The 19,937-nt window shown below is 47.6% G+C and overlaps 1 protein-coding gene across 1 annotated transcript in view; it reads right to left on the bottom strand.

The window, feature by feature from the left end:
• The window catches only part of LOC115126790 (atrial natriuretic peptide receptor 3-like), a 116,772-nt gene that overhangs the window by 58,764 nt on the left and 38,071 nt on the right, over positions 1 to 19,937 (bottom strand). The window contains exon 3 of the mRNA XM_065026921.1: positions 19,317 to 19,492. Coding sequence (XP_064882993.1) covers positions 19,317 to 19,492 — 176 coding nt within the window. The remainder of the gene's footprint in view (positions 1 to 19,316; positions 19,493 to 19,937) is intronic.

The following is a 19,937-nucleotide window of genomic DNA, read 5'->3' as shown; positions in this document are numbered from 1 at the left end:
TCCTCTACCCTCAACCTCTCCCATCTATTACTGATGTCCTTCCTCTACCCTCAACCTCTCCCATCTATTACTGATGTCCTTCCTCTACCCAACCTCATCTATTACTGATGTCCTTCCTCTACCCTCAACCTCTCCCATCTATTACTGATGTACTTCCTCAACCCTCAACCATCTATTACTGATGTCCTTCCTCTACCCTCAACCTCTCCCATCTATTACTGATGTCTTTCCTCTACCCTCAACCATCTATTACTGATGTCCTTCCTCTACCCTCAACCTCTCCCATCTATTACTGATGTCCTTCCTCTACCCTCAACCTCTCCCATCTATTACTGATGTCTTTCCTCTACCCTCAACCATCTAACCTCTCCCATCTCCCATTACTGATGTCCTTCCTCTACCCTCAACCTCTCCCATCTATTACTGATGTCCTTCCTCTACCCTCAACCTCTCCCATCTATTACTGATGTCCTTCCTCTACCATCTATTACTGATGTCCTTCCTCTACCCTCCCCCTCCCATCTATTACTGATGTCCTTCCTCCATCCCATCTATTACTGATGTCCTTCCTCTACCCTCCCCCTCTCATCTATTACTGATGTCCTTCCTCTACCCTCAACCCCTCCCATCTATTACTGATGTCCTTCCTCAACCCTCAACCATCTATTACTGATGTCTTTCCTCTACCCCTCTCCCATCTATTACTGATGTCCCATCTATTACTGATGTCCTTCCTCTACCCTCAATCTCCCCATCTATTACCCTTCCTCCCATCTATCTACTGATGTCCTTCCTCTACCCTCAACCTCTCCCATCTATTACTGATGTCCTTCCTCTACCCTCAACCTCTCCCATCTATTACTGATGTCCTTCCTCAACCCTCAACCATCTATTACTGATGTCCTTCCTCTACCCTCAACCTCTCCCATCTATTACTGATGTCCTTCCTCTACCCTCAACCTCTCCCATCTATTACTGATGTCCTTCCTCTACCCTCCCCCTCCCATCTATTTCTGATGTCCTTCCTCTACCCTACCCTCCCATCTATTACTGATGTCCTCCTCTATCTCTCCCATCTACTGATGTCCTTCCTACCCTCCCCCTCCCATCTATTTCTGATGTCCTTCTTCTACCCTCCCCCTCCCATCTATTAATGATGTCCTTCCTCTACCCTCCCCCTCCCATCTATTACTGATGTCCTTCCTCCCCTCAACCTCTCCCATCTATTACTGATGCCTTCCTACCCTCCCCTCCCATCTATTACTGATGTCCTTCCTCTACCCTCCCCCTCCCATCTATTACTGATGTCCTTCCTCTACCCTCAACCCCTACCATCTATTTCTGATGTCCTTCCTCTACCCTCAACCATCTATTACTGATGTCTTTCCTCTACCCTCTCCCATCTATTACTGATGTCCTTCCTCTACCCTCAACCTCTCCCATCTATTACTGATGTCCTTCCTCTACCCTCAACCTCTCCCATCTATTACTGATGTCCTTCCTCTACCCTCAACCTCTCCCATCTATTACTGATGTCTTTCCTCTACCCTCAACCATCTATTACTGATGTCTTTCCTCTACCCTCAACCTCTCCCATCTATTTCTGATGTCCTTCCTCTACCCTCAACCTCTCCCATCTATTACTGATGTCCTTCCTCTACCCTCCCCCCTCCCATCTATTTCTGATGTCCTTCCTCTACCCTCAACCTCTCCCATCTATTACTGATGTCCTTCCTCTACCCTCCCCCTCCCATCTATTTCTGATGTCCTTCCTCTACCCTCAACCTCTCCCATCTATTACTGATGTCCTTCCTCTACCTCCCCCTCCCATCTATTTCTGATGTCCTTCCTCTACCATCTATTATGTCTGACCCTCAACCTCTCCCATCTATTACTGATGTCCTTCCTCTACCCTCCCCCTCCCATCTATTTCTGATGTCCTTCCTCTACCCTCAACCTCTCCCATCTATTACTGATGTCCTTCCTCTACCCTCCCCCTCCCATCTATTACTGATGTCCTTCCTCTACCCTCAACCTCTCCCATCTATTACTGATGCCTTCCTCTACCCTCCCTCTCCCATCTATTACTGATGTCCTTCCTCTACCCTCCCCCCTCCCATCTATTACTGATGTCCTTCCTCTACCCTCAACCCCTCCCCATCTATTTCTGATGTCCTTCCTCTACCCTCAACCATCTATTACTGATGTCTTTCCTCTACCCTCAACCATCTATTACTGATGTCCTTCCTCTACCCTCAACCCTCCCATCTATTACTGATGTCCTTCCTCTAGCCTCAACCTCTCCCATCTATTACTGATGTCCTTCCTCTACCCTCAACCTCTCCCATCTATTACTGATGTCTTTCCTCTACCCTCAACCATCTATTACTGATGTCCTTCCTCTACAATCAACCTCTCCCATCTATTACTGATGTCCTTCCTCCCTACCCTCCCATCTATTTCTGATGTCCTTCCTCTACCCTCAACCTCTCCCATCTATTACTGATGTCCTTCCTCTACCCTCCCCCTCCCATCTATTACTGATGTCCTTCCTCTACCCTCAACCTCTCCCATCTATTACTGATGTCCTTCCTCTACCCTCCCCCTCCCATCTATTTCTGATGTCCATCCTCTACCCTCAACCTCTCCCATCTATTACTGATGTCCTTCCTCTACCCTCCCCTCCCATCTATTACTGATGTCCTTCCTCTACCCTCCCCTCCCATCTATTACTGATGTCCTTCCTCTACCCTCCCCCTCCCATCTATTACTGATGTCCTTCCTCTACCCTCCCCCTCCCATCTATTACTGATGTCCTTCCTCTACCCTCTCCCTCTATTACTGATGTCCTTCCTCTATTCCCATCTATTACTGATGTCCTTCCTCTACCCTCCCCCTCCCTATTACTGATGTCCTTCCTCTACCCTCCCCTCCCATCTATTACTGATGTCCTTCCTCTACCCTCCCCCTCTCATCTATTACTGATGTCCTTCCTCTACCCTCCCCCTCTCCCCTCTACCCTCCCCCCCTCTCATCTATTACTGATGTCCTTCCTCTACCCTCCCCCTCCCATCTATTACTGATGTCCTTCCTCTACCCTCCCCTCCCATCTATTACTGATGTCCTTCCTCTACCCTCCCCCTCTCATCTATTACTGATGTCCTTCCTCTACCCTCCCCTCCCATCTATTACTGATGTCCTTCCTCTACCCTCCTCATCTATTACTGATGTCCTTCCTCTACCCTCCCCTCCCATCTATTACTGATGTCCTTCCTCTACCCTCCCCTCCCATCTATTACTGATGTCCTTCCTCTACCCTCCCCTCCCATCTATTACTGATGTCCTTCCTCTACCTTCCCCCTCTCATCTATTACTGATGTCCTTCCTCTACCCTCCCCTCTCATCTATTACTGATGTCCTTCCTCTACCCTCCCCCATCTATTACTGATGTCCTTCCTCTACCCTCCCCCTCTCATCTATTACTGATGTCCTTCCTCTACCCTCCCCCCTCTCATCTATTACTGATGTCCTTCCTCTACCCTCCCCCTCTCATCTATTACTGATGTCCTTCCTCTACCCTCCCCTCCCATCTATTACTGATGTCCTTCCTCTACCCTCCCTCCCATCTATTACTGATGTCCTTCCTCTACCCTCCCCCTCCCATCTATTACTGATGTCCTTCCTCTACCCTCCCCTCTCATCTATTACTGATGTCCTTCCTCTACCCTCCCCTCTCCCATCTATTACTGATGGTTTCCTCTACCCTCAACCTCTCCCATCTATTACTGATGTCCTTCCTCTACCCTCAACCTCTCCCATCTATTACTGATGTCCTTCCTCTACCCTCAACCTCTCCCATCTATTACTGATGTCCTTCCTCTACCCTCAACCTCTCCCATCTATTACTGATGTCCTTCCTCTACCCTCCCCCTCCCATCTATTACTGATGTCCTTCCTCTACCCTCCCCCTCCCATCTATTACTGATGTCCTTCCTCTACCCTCCCCCCTCTCATCTATTACTGATGTCCTTCCTCTACCCTCAACCCCTCCCATCTATTACTGATGTCCTTCCTCAACCCTCAACCATATATTACTGATGTCTTTCCTCTACCCTCAACCTCTCCCATCTATTACTGATGTCCTTCCTCTACCCTCAACCTCTCCCATCTATTACTGATGTCCTTCCTCTACCCTCAATCTCTCCCATCTATTACTGATGTCCTTCCTCTACCCTCAACCTCTCCCATCTATTACTGATGTCCTTCCTCTACCCTCAACCTCTCCCATCTATTACTGATGTCCTTCCTCTACCCTCAACCTCTCCCATCTATTACTGATGTCCTTCCTCAACCCTCAACCATCTATTACTGATGTCCTTCCACCACCCTCAACCGCTCCCATCTATTACTGATGTCCTTCCTCTACCCTCAACCTCTCCCATCTATTACTGATGTCCTTCCTCTACCCTCCCCCCTCCCATCTATTTCTGATGTCCTTCCTCTACCCTCAACCTCTCCCATCTATTACTGATGTCCTTCCTCTACCCTCAACCTCTCCCATCTATTACTGATGTCCTTCCTCTACCCTCCCCTCCCATCTATTTCTGATGTCCTTCTTCTACCCTCCCCCTCCCATCTATTACTGATGTCCTTCCTCTACCCTCCCCCTCCCATCTATTACTGATGTCCTTCCTCTACCCTCAACCTCTCCCATCTATTACTGATGCCTTCCTCTACCCTCCCCTCCCATCTATTACTGATGTCCTTCCTCTACCCTCCTCCCATCTATTACTGATGTCCTTCCTCTACCCTCAACCCCTCCCATCTATTTCTGATGTCCTTCCTCTACCCTCAACCATCTATTACTGATGTCTTTCCTCTACCCTCAACCATCTATTACTGATGTCCTTCCTCTACCCTCAACCTCTCCCATCTATTACTGATGTCCTTCCTCTACCCTCAACCTCTCCCATCTATTACTGATGTCCTTCCTCTACCCTCAACCTCTCCCATCTATTACTGATGTCCTTCCTCTACCCTCAACCTCTCCCATCTATTACTGATGTCTTTCCTCTACCCTCAACCATCTATTACTGATGTCTTTCCTCTACCCTCAACCTCTCCCATCTATTTCTGATGTCCTTCCTCTACCCTCAACCTCTCCCATCTATTACTGATGTCCTTCCTCTACCCTCCCCTCCCATCTATTTCTGATGTCCTTCCTCTACCCTCAACCTCTCCCATCTATTACTGATGTCCTTCCTCTACCCTCCCCCCCTCCCATCTATTTCTGATGTCCTTCCTCTACCCTCAACCTCTCCCATCTATTACTGATGTCCTTCCTCTACCCTCAACCTCTCCCATCTATTACTGATGTCCTTCCTCTACCCTCCCCCCTCCCATCTATTTCTGATGTCCTTCCTCTACCCTCAACCTCTCCCATCTATTACTGATGTCCTTCCTCTACCCTCCCCCTCCCATCTATTACTGATGTCCTTCCTCTACCCTCAACCTCTCCCATCTATTACTGATGCCTTCCTCTACCCTCCCCTCTCCCATCTATTACTGATGTCCTTCCTCTACCCTCCCCCCCTCCCATCTATTACTGATGTCCTTCCTCTACCCTCAACCCCTCCCATCTATTTCTGATGTCCTTCCTCTACCCTCAACCATCTATTACTGATGTCTTTCCTCTACCCTCAACCATCTATTACTGATGTCCTTCCTCTACCCTCAACCTCTCCCATCTATTACTGATGTCGTTCCTCTAGCCTCAACCTCTCCCATCTATTACTGATGTCCTTCCTCTACCCTCAACCTCTCCCATCTATTACTGATGTCTTTCCTCTACCCTCAACCATCTATTACTGATGTCCTTCCTCTACAATCAACCTCTCCCATCTATTACTGATGTCCTTCCTCTACCCTCCCCCCTCCCATCTATTTCTGATGTCCTTCCTCTACCCTCAACCTCTCCCATCTATTACTGATGTCCTTCCTCTACCCTCCCCTCTCCCATCTATTACTGATGTCCTTCCTCTACCCTCAACCTCTCCCATCTATTACTGATGTCCTTCCTCTACCCTCCCCCTCCCATCTATTTCTGATGTCCATCCTCTACCCTCAACCTCTCCCATCTATTACTGATGTCCTTCCTCTATCTCCCATCTATTACTGATGTCCTTCCTCTACCCTCCCCTCCCATCTATTACTGATGTCCTTCCTCTACCCTCCCCCTCCCATCTATTACTGATGTCCTTCCTCTACCCTCCCCCTCCCATCTATTACTGATGTCCTTCCTCTACCCTCCCCCTCATCTATTACTGATGTCCTTCCTCTACCCTCCCCCCCCATCTATTACTGATGTCCTTCCTCTACCCTCCCCCTCTCATCTATTACTGATGTCCTTCCTCTACCCTCCCCCTCCCATCTATTACTGATGTCCTTCCTCTACCCTCCCCCTCTCATCTATTACTGATGTCCTTCCTCTACCCTCCCCCTCTCATCTATTACTGATGTCCTTCCTCTACCCTCCCCTCTCATCTATTACTGATGTCCTTCCTCTACCCTCCCCCTCTCATCTATTACTGATGTCCTTCCTCTACCCTCCCCCCTCCCATCTATTACTGATGTCCTTCCTCTACCCTCCCCCTCTCATCTATTACTGATGTCCTTCCTCTACCCTCCCCTCCCATCTATTACTGATGTCCTTCCTCTACCCTCCCCTCTCATCTATTACTGATGTCCTTCCTCTACCCTCCCCCCTCCCATCTATTACTGATGTCCTTCCTCTACCCTCCCCCTCTCATCTATTACTGATGTCCTTCCTCTACCCTCCCCCCTCCCATCTATTACTGATGTCCTTCCTCTACCTTCCCCCCTCATCTATTACTGATGTCCTTCCTCTACCCTCCCCCCTCTCATCTATTACTGATGTCCTTCCTCTACCCTCCCCTCCCATCTATTACTGATGTCCTTCCTCTACCCTCCCCCTCTCATCTATTACTGATGTCCTTCCTCTACCCTCCCCCTCTCATCTATTACTGATGTCCTTCCTCTACCCTCCCCCTCTCATCTATTACTGATGTCCTTCCTCTACCCTCCCCCTCCCATCTATTACTGATGTCCTTCCTCTACCCTCCCCTCCCATCTATTACTGATGTCCTTCCTCTACCCTCCCCCTCCCATCTATTACTGATGTCCTTCCTCTACCCTCCCCCTCTCATCTATTACTGATGTCCTTCCTCTACCCTCCCCTCCCATCTATTACTGATGTCCTTCCTCTACCCTCCCCCTCCCATCTATTACTGATGTCCTTCCTCTACCCTCCCCTCTCATCTATTACTGATGTCCTTCCTCTACCCTCCCCCTCCCATCTATTACTGATGTCCTTCCTCTACCCTCCCCCCTCCCATCTATTACTGATGTCCTTCCTCTACCCTCCCCCTCCCATCTATTACTGATGTCCTTCCTCTACCCTCCCCCTCTCATCTATTACTGATGTCCTTCCTCTACCCTCCCCCCCCCATCTATTACTGATGTCCTTCCTCTACCCTCCCCTCTCATCTATTACTGATGTCCTTCCTCTACCCTCCCCCTCTCATCTATTACTGATGTCCTTCCTCTACCCTCCCCCTCCCATCTATTACTGATGTCCTTCCTCTACCCTCCCCCCTCCCATCTATTACTGATGTCCTTCCTCTACCCTCCCCTCCCATCTATTACTGATGTCCTTCCTCTACCCTCCCCCCTCCCATCTATTACTGATGTCCTTCCTCTACCCTCCCCCTCTCATCTATTACTGATGTCCTTCCTCTACCCTCCCCCCTCCCATCTATTACTGATGTCCTTCCTCTACCCTCCCCCCCCTCTCATCTATTACTGATGTCCTTCCTCTACCCTCCCCCTCTCATCTATTACTGATGTCCTTCCTCTACCCTCCCCTCCCATCTATTACTGATGTCCTTCCTCTACCCTCCCCTCCCATCTATTACTGATGTCCTTCCTCTACCCTCCCCCTCCCATCTATTACTGATGTCCTTCCTCTACCCTCCCCTCCCATCTATTACTGATGTCCTTCCTCTACCCTCCCCCTCCCATCTATTACTGATGTCCTTCCTCTACCCTCCCCCCTCATCTATTACTGATGTCCTTCCTCTACCCTCCCCCTCCCATCTATTACTGATGTCCTTCCTCTACCCTCCCCCCCATCTATTACTGATGTCCTTCCTCTACCCTCCCCCCTCCCATCTATTACTGATGTCCTTCCTCTACCCTCCCCCTCTCATCTATTACTGATGTCCTTCCTCTACCCTCCCCCCCATCTATTACTGATGTCCTTCCTCTACCCTCCCCTCTCATCTATTACTGATGTCCTTCCTCTACCCTCCCCTCCCATCTATTACTGATGTCCTTTCTACCCTCCCCTCTCATCTATTACTGATGTCCTTCCTCTACCCTCCCCCTCTCATCTATTACTGATGTCCTTCCTCTACCCTCCCCTCCCATCTATTACTGATGTCCTTCCTCTACCCTCCCCTCCCATCTATTACTGATGTCCTTCCTCTACCCTCCCCCTCCCATCTATTACTGATGTCCTTCCTCTACCCTCCCCCTCCCATCTATTACTGATGTCCTTCCTCTACCCTCCCCCTCCCATCTATTACTGATGTCCTTCCTCTACCCTCCCCCTCCATCTATTACTGATGTCCTTCCTCTACCCTCCCCTCCCATCTATTACTGATGTCCTTCCTCTACCCTCCCCCTCCCATCTATTACTGATGTCCTTCCTCTACCCTCCCCTCCCATCTATTACTGATGTCCTTCCTCTACCCTCCCCTCTCATCTATTACTGATGTCCTTCCTCTACCCTCCCCCTCCCATCTATTACTGATGTCCTTCCTCTACCCTCCCCCTCTCATCTATTACTGATGTCCTTCCTCTACCCTCCTCCCATCTATTACTGATGTCCTTCCTCTACCCTCCCCCTCTCATCTATTACTGATGTCCTTCCTCTACCCTCCCCCTATCTATTACTGATGTCCTTCCTCTACCCTCCCCTCTCATCTATTACTGATGTCCTTCCTCTACCCTCCCCCTCTCATCTATTACTGATGTCCTTCCTCTACCCTCCCCCTCCCATCTATTACTGATGTCCTTCCTCTACCCTCCCCCTCTCATCTATTACTGATGTCCTTCCTCTACCCTCCCCCTCCCATCTATTACTGATGTCCTTCCTCTACCCTCCCCCTCTCATCTATTACTGATGTCCTTCCTCTACCCTCCCCCTCCCATCTATTACTGATGTCCTTCCTCTACCCTCCCCCCTCATCTATTACTGATGTCCTTCCTCTACCCTCCCCCTCCCATCTATTACTGATGTCCTTCCCCTACCCTCCCCCTCTCATCTATTACTGATGTCCTTCCTCTACCCTCCCCCTCTATCTATTACTGATGTCCTTCCTCTACCCTCCCCTCCCATCTATTACTGATGTCCTTCCTCTACCCTCCCCCTCTCATCTATTACTGATGTCCTTCCTCTACCCTCCCCCTCTCATCTATTACTGATGTCCTTCCTCTACCCTCCCCCCCTCTCATCTATTACTGATGTCCTTCCTCTACCCTCCCCCTCTCATCTATTACTGATGTCCTTCCTCTACCCTCCCCCCATCTATTACTGATGTCCTTCCTCTACCCTCCCCCTCTCATCTATTACTGATGTCCTTCCTCTACCCTCCCCCTCCCATCTATTACTGATGTCCTTCCTCTACCCTCCCCCTCCCATCTATTACTGATGTCCTTCCTCTACCCTCCCCCTCCCATCTATTACTGATGTCCTTCCTCAACCCTCAACCATCTACTACTGATGTCCTTCCTCTACCCTCAACCTCTCTCATCTATTACTGATGTCCTTCCTCTACCCTCCCCTCTCATCTATTACTGATGTCCTTCCTCTACCCTCCCCCCCCATCTATTACTGATGTCCTTCCTCTACCCTCCCCCTCCCATCTATTACTGATGTCCTTCCTCTACCCTCCCCCCCCATCTATTACTGATGTCCTTCCTCTACCCTCCCCCTCTCATCTATTACTGATGTCCTTCCTCTACCCTCCCCTCTCATCTATTACTGATGTCCTTCCTCTACCCTCCCCCTCTCATCTATTACTGATGTCCTTCCTCTACCCTCCCCCCTCCCATCTATTACTGATGTCCTTCCTCTACCCTCCCCCTCTCATCTATTACTGATGTCCTTCCTCTACCCTCCCCCTCTCATCTATTACTGATGTCCTTCCTCTACCCTCCCCTCTCATCTATTACTGATGTCCTTCCTCTACCCTCCCCCTCTCATCTATTACTGATGTCCTTCCTCTACCCTCCCCCTCTCATCTATTACTGATGTCCTTCCTCTACCCTCCCCTCTCATCTATTACTGATGTCCTTCCTCTACCCTCCCCTCTCATCTATTACTGATGTCCTTCCTCTACCCTCCCCCCTCTCATCTATTACTGATGTCCTTCCTCTACCCTCCCCCTCTCATCTATTACTGATGTCCTTCCTCTACCCTCCCCTCTCATCTATTACTGATGTCCTTCCTCTACCCTCCCCTCTCATCTATTACTGATGTCCTTCCTCTACCCTCCCCCCTCTCATCTATTACTGATGTCCTTCCTCTACCCTCCCCCTCTCATCTATTACTGATGTCCTTCCTCTACCCTCCCCCTCTCATCTATTACTGATGTCCTTCCTCTACCCTCCCCCTCTCATCTATTACTGATGTCCTTCCTCTACCCTCCCCTCCCATTGTTTCTTTCTGAGGTCTTTGTCCTCAGGCCACTCCTACTGACTCTATAGCCACTCCTACTGACTCTATAGCCACTCCTACTGACTCTATAGCCACTCCTATCTGTCATATCTTTAACCTGAGCCTAGAGGTCTTTGTCCTCAGGCCACTCCTACTGACTCTATAGCCACTCCTACTGACTCTATAGCCACTCCTACTGACTCTATAGCCACTCCTACTGACTCTATAGCCACTCCTACTGACTCTATAGCCACTCCTACTGACTCTATAGCCACTCCTACTGACTCTATAGCCACTCCTACTGACTCTATAGCCACTCCTACTGACTCTATAGCCACTCCTACTGACTCTATAGCCACTCCTACTGACTCTATAGCCACTCCTATCTGTCATATATTTAACCTGAGCCTAGAGGTCTTTGTCCTCAGGCCACTCCTACTGACTCTATAGCCACTCCTACTGACTCTATAGCCACTCCTATCTGTCATATATTTAACCTGAGCCTAGAGGTCTTTGTCCTCATGCCACTCCTACTGACTCTATAGCCACTCCTACTGACTCTATAGCCACTCCTACTGACTCTATAGCCACTCCTATCTGTCATATCTTTAACCTGAGCCTAGAGGTCTTTGTCCTCAGGCCACTCCTACTGACTCTATAGCCACTCCTACTGACTCTATAGCCAGCCTATAGCCACTCCTATCTGTCATATATTTAACCTGAGCCTAGAGGTCTTTGTCCTCATGCCACTCCTACTGACTCTATAGCCACTCCTACTGACTCTATAGCCACTCCTATCTGTCATATCTTTAACCTGAGCCTAGAGGTCTTTGTCCTCAGGCCACTCCTACTGACTCTATAGCCACTCCTACTGACTCTATAGCCACTCCTACTGACTCTATAGCCACTCCTACTGACTCTATAGCCACTCCTATCTGTCATATCTTTAACCTGAGCCTAGAGGTCTTTGTCCTCAGGCCACTCCTACTGACTCTATAGCCACTCCTACTGACTCTATAGCCACTCCCATCTGTCATATATTTAACATGAGCCTAGAGGTCTTTGTCCTCAGGCCACTCCTACTGACTCTATAGCCACTCCTACTGACTCTATAGCCACTCCCATCTGTCATATCTTTAACCTGAGCCTAGAGGTCTTTGTCCTCAGGCCACTCCTACTGACTCTATAGCCACTCCTACTGACTCTATAGCCACTCCTACTGACTCTATAGCCACTCCTACTGACTCTATAGCCAATCCTACTGACTCTATAGCCACTCCCATCTGTCATATCTTTAACCTGAGCCTAGAGGTCTTTGTCCTCAGGCCACTCCTACTGACTCTATAGCCACTCCTACTGACTCTATAGCCACTCCTACTGACTCTATAGCCACTCCTATCTGTCATATCTTTAACCTGAGCCTAGAGGTCTTTGTCCTCAGGCCACTCCTACTGACTCTATAGCCACTCCTACTGACTCTATAGCCACTCCCATCTGTCATATCTTTAACCTGAGCCTAGAGGTCTTTGTCCTCAGGCCACTCCTACTGACTCTATAGCCACTCCTACTGACTCTATAGCCACTCCTACTGACTCTGTAGCCACTCCTACTGACTCTATAGCCACTCCTATCTGTCATATCTTTAACCTGAGCCTAGAGGTCTTTGTCCTCAGGCCACTCCTACTGACTCTATCGCCACTCCTACTGACTCTATAGCCACTCCTACTGACTCTATAGCCACTCCTACTGACTCTATAGCCACTCCTATCTGTCATATCTTTAACCTGAGCATAGAGGTCTTTGTCCTCAGGCCACTCCTACTGACTCTATAGCCACTCCTACTGACTCTATAGCCACTCCCATCTGACATATCTTTAACCTGAGCCTAGAGGTCTTTGTCCTCAGGCCACTCCTACTGACTCTATAGCCACTCCTACTGACTCTATAGCCACTCCCATCTGTCATATCTTTAACCTGAGCCTAGAGGTCTTTGTCCTCAGGCCTGGAGGGAAGCCAAAGTGATGAAGCGGCCGTTACTGGTTCTAACAGCAGACCTATCAGCTTGCTGCCAGCTCTTAGCAAATACAATTCTATTTCTCTGTAAACAAATTAACAACAGACTTTCAGCATGCTTATAGAGAAGGGCACTCAACATCGAGGAAAACCAAAGTTCCAAAGACTGGGCCTAATATAGTGTATCAGAGGTCATACAATACGTTTTGTAGTGATTCATATGTAAATAATATTTGTTGGCCTGTGGTGTGTAATGAGGAGCAACCAGACGCTGCAGTTGACGCATTTAACTACTTATTTAGTTACTAGTTACTAACAAGCACGAATCACCCATTAAGAAAATGACTGAAAAAACTGTTAAATCCCCGTGGATTGATGAGGAATTGAAAAATTGTATGGCTGAGAGTGATGAGGCAAAAGGTCTGGCAGTTAAGTCTGGCAGCCCAACTGACTGGCAAACGTACTGCAAATGAAGAAATCATGTGACTAAACTAAATAAAAATACAAATAAACTACACTATGAAACAAAAATAAATTATATAAAGAATAATAGTAAAAAGCTTTGAGGAACCTTAAATGAAATTTGGGGGAAAAAAGCCAACTCCGCTCCATCATTCATTGAACCAGATGGCTCATTCATCACAAAGACCACTGATAAAGGCACTGTTCCTAGGCCGTCATTGAAAATGAGAATCTGTTCTTAAAGAGGTTGTGTTGTGTATCCTGTCTGTTAAAGAGGTTGTGTATCCTGTCTGTTAAAGAGGTTCTCTGTGACCACAGTGTTATTAACCCCAGCAGACAGGCCACGGTTGCCAGTTTCTCTCTGCATTCAGAGACAAAAGGAGAGTCCCAGGAGGCCTAACCCTTCCATTTATCTGCAGACTAATCAAGTGTACTGGGATTCACAGGGGAATTAGTGACCTGTACTGGGATTCACAGGGGAATTAGTGACCTGTACTGGGATTCACAGGGGAATTAGTGAAGTGTACTGGGATTCACAGGGGAATTAGTGACCTGTACTGGGATTCACAGGGGAATTAGTGACCTGTACTGGGATTCACAGGGGAATTAGTGAAGTGTACTGGGATTCACTGGGGGCCTAGTGAAGTGTACTGGGATTCGATGGGGGCCTAGTGAAGTGTACTGGGATTCGCTGGGGGCCTAGTGAAGTGTACTGGGATTCGCTGGGGGCCTAGTGAAGTGTACTGGGATTCACTGGGGGCCTAGTGAAGTGTACTGGGATTCGCTGGGGGCCTAGTGAAGTGTACTGGGATTCGCTGGGGGCCTAGTGAAGTGCACTGGGATTCGCTGGGGGCCTAGTGAAGTGTACTGGGATTCGCTGGGGGCCTAGTGAAGTGCACTGGGATTCGCTTGGGGCCTAGTGAAGTGTACTGGGATTCGCTGGGGGCCTAGTGAAGTGCACTGGGATTCGCTGGGGGCCTAGTGAAGTGTACTGGGATTCACTGGGGGCCTAGTGAAGTGTACTGTGATTCGCTGGGGGCATAGTGAAGTGTACTGGGATTCGCTGGGGGCCTAGTGAAGTGTACTGGGATACACTGGGGGCCTAGTGAAGTGTACTGGGATTCGCTGGGGGCCTAGTGAAGTGTACTGGGATTCGCTGGGGGCCTCGTGAAATGTACTGGGATTCGCTGGGGGCCTAGTGAAATGTACTGGGATTCGCTGGGGGCCTCGTGAAATGTACTGGGATTCGCTGGGGGCCTAGTGAAATGTACTGGGATTCGCTGGGGGCCTCGTGAAGTGCACTGGGATTCGCAGGGGGTTCCACTCTGTCCATTTACTAAAGTATTATTCATGGCCTTCTATTGCCTGCTTGACCATGTCTTGCTTCTTAATAATGGCACTTCCTGGTTTAAATAAAGATTAAATACATTTGAGGAATAACATTCAAAGCAGATCTGAAATGTTCCTGATTGTTTCCCCAGTCGATGGCCTAGCCCTCTGTGACGCGCACATGCAGCCCCTGGCAAATCGTTTGAAGGGACGAATGCTATTCACTCCTTTGATGCAAGTCGACAGCTTGGAGGTACGATTATAATGTGCTCTAACAATCTGGCTGTCAGGAATGACAAAGTTTCTGTTAATATATCTAATTACTTCAAACTAATGTTGGCTCTGGGGATGGGGGGAGGGTTGCTTCAAGCACAGACCTGACAGCCTGCCTCTTCATGACGCACATTAGATGTTTGACACACATGCACGTGCAAGAACACAAACAGAAGCACGTGCAGAGACATAAGCACATGCATGCACACACACTGCTGAAGCATCACAAAATCCATGCGGTGAATGAACAAGAGAGGACTGTCTGTCTGCCTGCCGCCTGTTTGCCGCCTGTCTGTGTCTCTGCCTGTCACCTGTCTGTCTCTCTCTCTGTCTGTCTGTCTGTCTGTCTGTCTGTCTGTCTGTCTGTCTGTCTGTCTGTCTGTCTGTCTGCCGCCTGTCTCTCTGCCTGCCACCTGTCTGTCTGTCTGTCTGCCGCCTGCCTGTCTCTCTGTCTGCCGTCTGTCTGCCTGTCTCTCTGCCTGCCGCCTGTCTGTCTGTCTGTCTATCTGTCTGTCTGTCTGTCTACCTATCTGTCTGTCTACCTGTTTGTCTGTCTACCTGTCTGTCTATCTGTCTGCCTGCCTCAGAATAGCCTCTAGAATCTACAGATGAATCATTTGACAGCAACACAGTCTCAGAATGGCCTCTAGAATCTACAGATGAATCATTTGACAGCAACACAGTCTCAGAATGGCCTCTAGATTCTACAGATGAATCATTTGACAGCAACAGTCTCAGAATGGCCTCTAGAATCTACAGATGAATCATTTGACAGAATGGCCTCTAGATTCTACAGATGAATCATTTGACAGCAACACAGTCTCAGAATGGCCTCTAGAATCTACAGATGAATCATTTGACAGCAACACAGTCTCAGAGTGGCCTCTAGATTCTACAGATGAATCATTTGACAGCAACACAGTCTCAGAATGGCCTCTAGAATCTACAGATGAATCATTTGACAGCAACACAGGCTCAGAATGGCCTCTAGAATCTACAGATGAATCATTTGACAGCAACACAGTCTCAGAATGGCCTCTAGAATCTACAGATGAATCATTTGACAGCAACACAGTCTCAGAGTGGCCTCTAGATTCTACAGATGAATCATTTGACAGCAACACAGTCTCAGAATGGCCTCTAGAATGTACAGATGAATCATTTGACAGCAACACAGGCTCAGAATGGCCTCTAGAATCTACAGATGAATCATTTGACAGCAACACAGTCTCAGAATGGCCTCTAGAATCTACAGATGAATCATTTGACAGCAACACAGGCTCAGAATGGCCTCTAGATTCTACAGATGAATCATTTGACAGCAACACAGCCTCAGAATGGCCTCTAGAATCTACAGATTAATCATTTGACAGCAACACAGTTTCAGAATGGCCTCTAGAATCTACAATACACATTCTTTCATTCTGTATGGCTACGTCATAGATTCCTTTTCAATATACTCTTTGATGGCATAGATAGGTCTATCTTCCTACTATATTAGTTGAAGGTTTCATGAATTGGAACAGGATTTGCTTTGAGTGCTTCTCGCACGACAAGGTCAGTAAGAATGTCCTCTTGTAATATTTTATTTGAGCTCTGAGAACAACGGCCAGACAGTGAAGTAACGTTCAAAACAAAACACTGAATGTGTTTGGTCTCTTCTGGACGTTTAGAGCCAAGACCCATTCATGTTTTCATTCCTGACGCAAAACAAATCATTCAGCCCTGGTCCTTTGTATAACGTACTGTATGTCATGTTAGTGAATGTAATAACAGAGCTCTAACGCAACACACCCACCTACTGGTTGTGATTGGATAGAAATATTGGGGATATGGCAATCCACTGAGATTAGGCTTTCTGGTGAGAGGCTCCGCCTTTCAACTGTAGAGATTTCAATAGGATGTATTTTTCTCTCTCTCTCTCTGATGGGGGAGTCATTTCATAATGTCCACTAAGTTGTCTGTCTGTCTGTCTGTCTGTCTGTCTGTCTGTCTGTCTGTCTGCCTGCCTGCCTGTCTCTGTCTGTCTGTCTGCCTGCCTGTCTGTCTGAGAGACCCATGTTGTAGGCATGGATGTCTGAGGTTTTTTAATAACACTGCTATTTCTAATAACAACTAGAAGAGAAGCCGTTAATCCCTCAACCAGGAAAGACTGGCATGTTGATGTTAGCTCTATATGTGCAGTTAAGGGCGACGCGTGTTGCTCTGGTTTGAGCCAGCTGTAGCTTTTCTAGGTCTTTCTATGCTGCACCTGACCCTATTACCAGACGGTAATCAAGATGGGGACAAAACCAGAGCCTGAAACATTAGTGCAGTTGATCTGTGTCAAAAACGGAGCACATCTATTTTTTTTAATAACAGACATACCCTTTCCCATCTTCACAACGACTTTGTCAATATGACTTGAACATGATAATTGACCGTCCGATGTTATACCTAGTTAAGTTTCCTCTACTCTTTCTATGGCCCCACTCTTAATGTTGAGGTTTATGTCTTAGAGAATGGTTTGAACCAATTAGCTTTTCGTTTTAGATGTAAACTGAACCAAAATATAAAACGCAACATTTAAAGTTGTTGATTGTGTTTATTTCAGCTCATTTAATGAGCTGAAATAAAAGATACCAGAAATGTTCCATAGGCACAAAAAAAGCGTATTTCTCTCCAAATTAGTGCGCAATATGTTTACATCCCTGAGAGTGAGTATTTCTCCTTTGCCAAGATAATGACCAACACTTTAATTGTTGCGTTTATATATTGGTTCAGTATACATCTAAAATGAAAAGCATTTGTATTTGGTTCAAAACATTCTCTAAGACCTAAACCTCAACTGGAGTTGTGTATAAAGAGTGGGAACAACAAAAAGGCCACCTGACAGGAAGCTGATGAAACAGCATGATCATTACACAGGTGCACCTTGTGTTGGGGACAATAAAAGGCCACTCTAAAATGCCACAGATGTCTCAATGCCACAGAGTGCAATTGACATGCTGACTTCAGGAAGATCCACCAAAGCTGTTGCCAGATAGCATGTAATGTTAATTTCTCTACCATTAGCCGCCTCCAACATTGTTTTAGAGAAATCGGCAGTCTGTCCAACCGACCTCACAACTGCAGATCATGTGTTTCGCATTGTGCGGGCGAGTGGTTTGCTGATTCCAACGTTGTGAACAGAGTGCCCCATGATGGCTGGGGTTATGGTATGGGCAGGCATAAGCTACGGGCAACGAACACAATTGCATTTTATCGATGGCAATTTGAATGCACACAGATACCGTGATGAGATCCTGAGGCCCATTGTCGTGCCATTCATCCACCACCATCGCTTCATGTTTCAGCATGAGACCATGTTGCAATTCCTGGCAGCTGAGAATGTCCCAATTCTTCCATGACCTGCATACTCACCAGATATGTCAGCCATTGAGCATGTTTGAGATGCTCTGGATTGAAGTGTACGACAACGTGTTCCAGTTCCCACATTATGACTGTCCTCAACAAGACAACATGCTAGGACTGTCCACAACAAGACAACACATTAGGACTGTCCTCAACAAGACAACACATTAGGACTGTCCTCAACAAGACAACACATTAGGACTGTCCTCAACAAGACAACACATTAGGACTGTCCTCAACAAGACAACATGCTAGGACTGTCCTCAACAAGACATCACATTAGGACTGTCCTCAACTAGACAACACATTAGGACTGTCCTCAACAAGACAACACATTAGGACTGTCCTCAACAAGACCACACATTAGGACTGTCCTCAACAAGACAACATGCTAGGACTGTCCTCAACAAGACAACACATTAGGACTGTCCTCAACAAGACAACACATTAGGACTGTCCTCAACAAGACAACATGCTAGGACTGTCCTCAACAAGACAAAATATCAACTAAGAAAGCGGAAGAAAAGTCAGTTGATCAAAATATACTTTTCCACAGCTCCAGGACCAAGCTGCCACTTGCCATGTCTCTCACCTCATAAACGTCAATCAATTCAGTTGATCACCTCAATAAACGTCAATCAATTCAGTTGATCACCTCAATAAACGTTGATCACCTCAATAAACGGCAATCAATTCAGTTGATCACCTCAATAAACGGCAATCAATTCAGTTGATCACCTCAATAAACGGCAATCAATTCAGTTGATCACCTCAATAAACGGCAATCAATTCAGTTGATCACCTCAATAAACGGCAATCAATTTGGCTGATCAAGACTCTTGGCTAACTGTTGTGGCCTGCCATTCGGCCTGCCATTCGGCCTGCCATTCGCTAAAACTATTTTCCGGACACAGTCACAGTCTTCACTGAGGGTTTCGCTCTATCTTCTTTCACATTTTTGCAGACATACAGTAGTGACCCTGGCGTTGCACCAAGCACCACGCTCTACCATCGGAGCCACACGGGGCAGGGTAGACTTACGTACGTTGTCACAGTCGTCACAGTCCGGTAGGCCAGCCTTCTGAATGGACCTCTTGACCTCCAGAGAGAAGTTCTCAAACTCTGGTTTGACCGTCCGGAGCAGCGTGACTGTGTTGAGGGCAGAGTACGCTTGTCGTGCCTCACTGTCGTGCTTATCCCCTCGCTTCCACGAGCCGTTGCCTAGGAGACCATTCGAGGAGAGAGAAAAAAGTGGTGAAATTGCTAACATGTTGAAATGTTTATCTACTAATGTCTGTCACCATGTAGTGCGACACTGGACCTAGAGATATTTGACCCTGCTGGTCATTTATGAACATTTGAACATCTTGGCCATGTTCTGTTATAATCTCCACCCCACATAGCCTGGTTCCTCTCTAGGTTTCTTCCTAGGTTTTGGCCTTTCTAGGGAGTTTTTCCTAGCCACCGTGCTTCTCCACCTGCATTGCTTGCTGTTTGGGGTTTTAGGCTGGGTTTCTGTACAGCACTTTGAGATATCAGCTGATGTACTGATGTACGCTATATAAATACATTTGATTTGATTTTATGTATATGGTATGCAGGTCTGGACCTGCAGATGTATATGGTATGCAGGTCTGGACCTACAGATGTACATTGTATGCAGGTC

This window comes from Oncorhynchus nerka, linkage group LG13, assembly GCF_034236695.1.
Source record: "Oncorhynchus nerka isolate Pitt River linkage group LG13, Oner_Uvic_2.0, whole genome shotgun sequence".
Lineage (NCBI taxonomy): Eukaryota > Metazoa > Chordata > Actinopteri > Salmoniformes > Salmonidae > Oncorhynchus > Oncorhynchus nerka.
The sequence above is the reverse complement of the archived record's forward strand: the minus strand, read 5'-3'. Positions and strand labels throughout refer to the sequence as shown.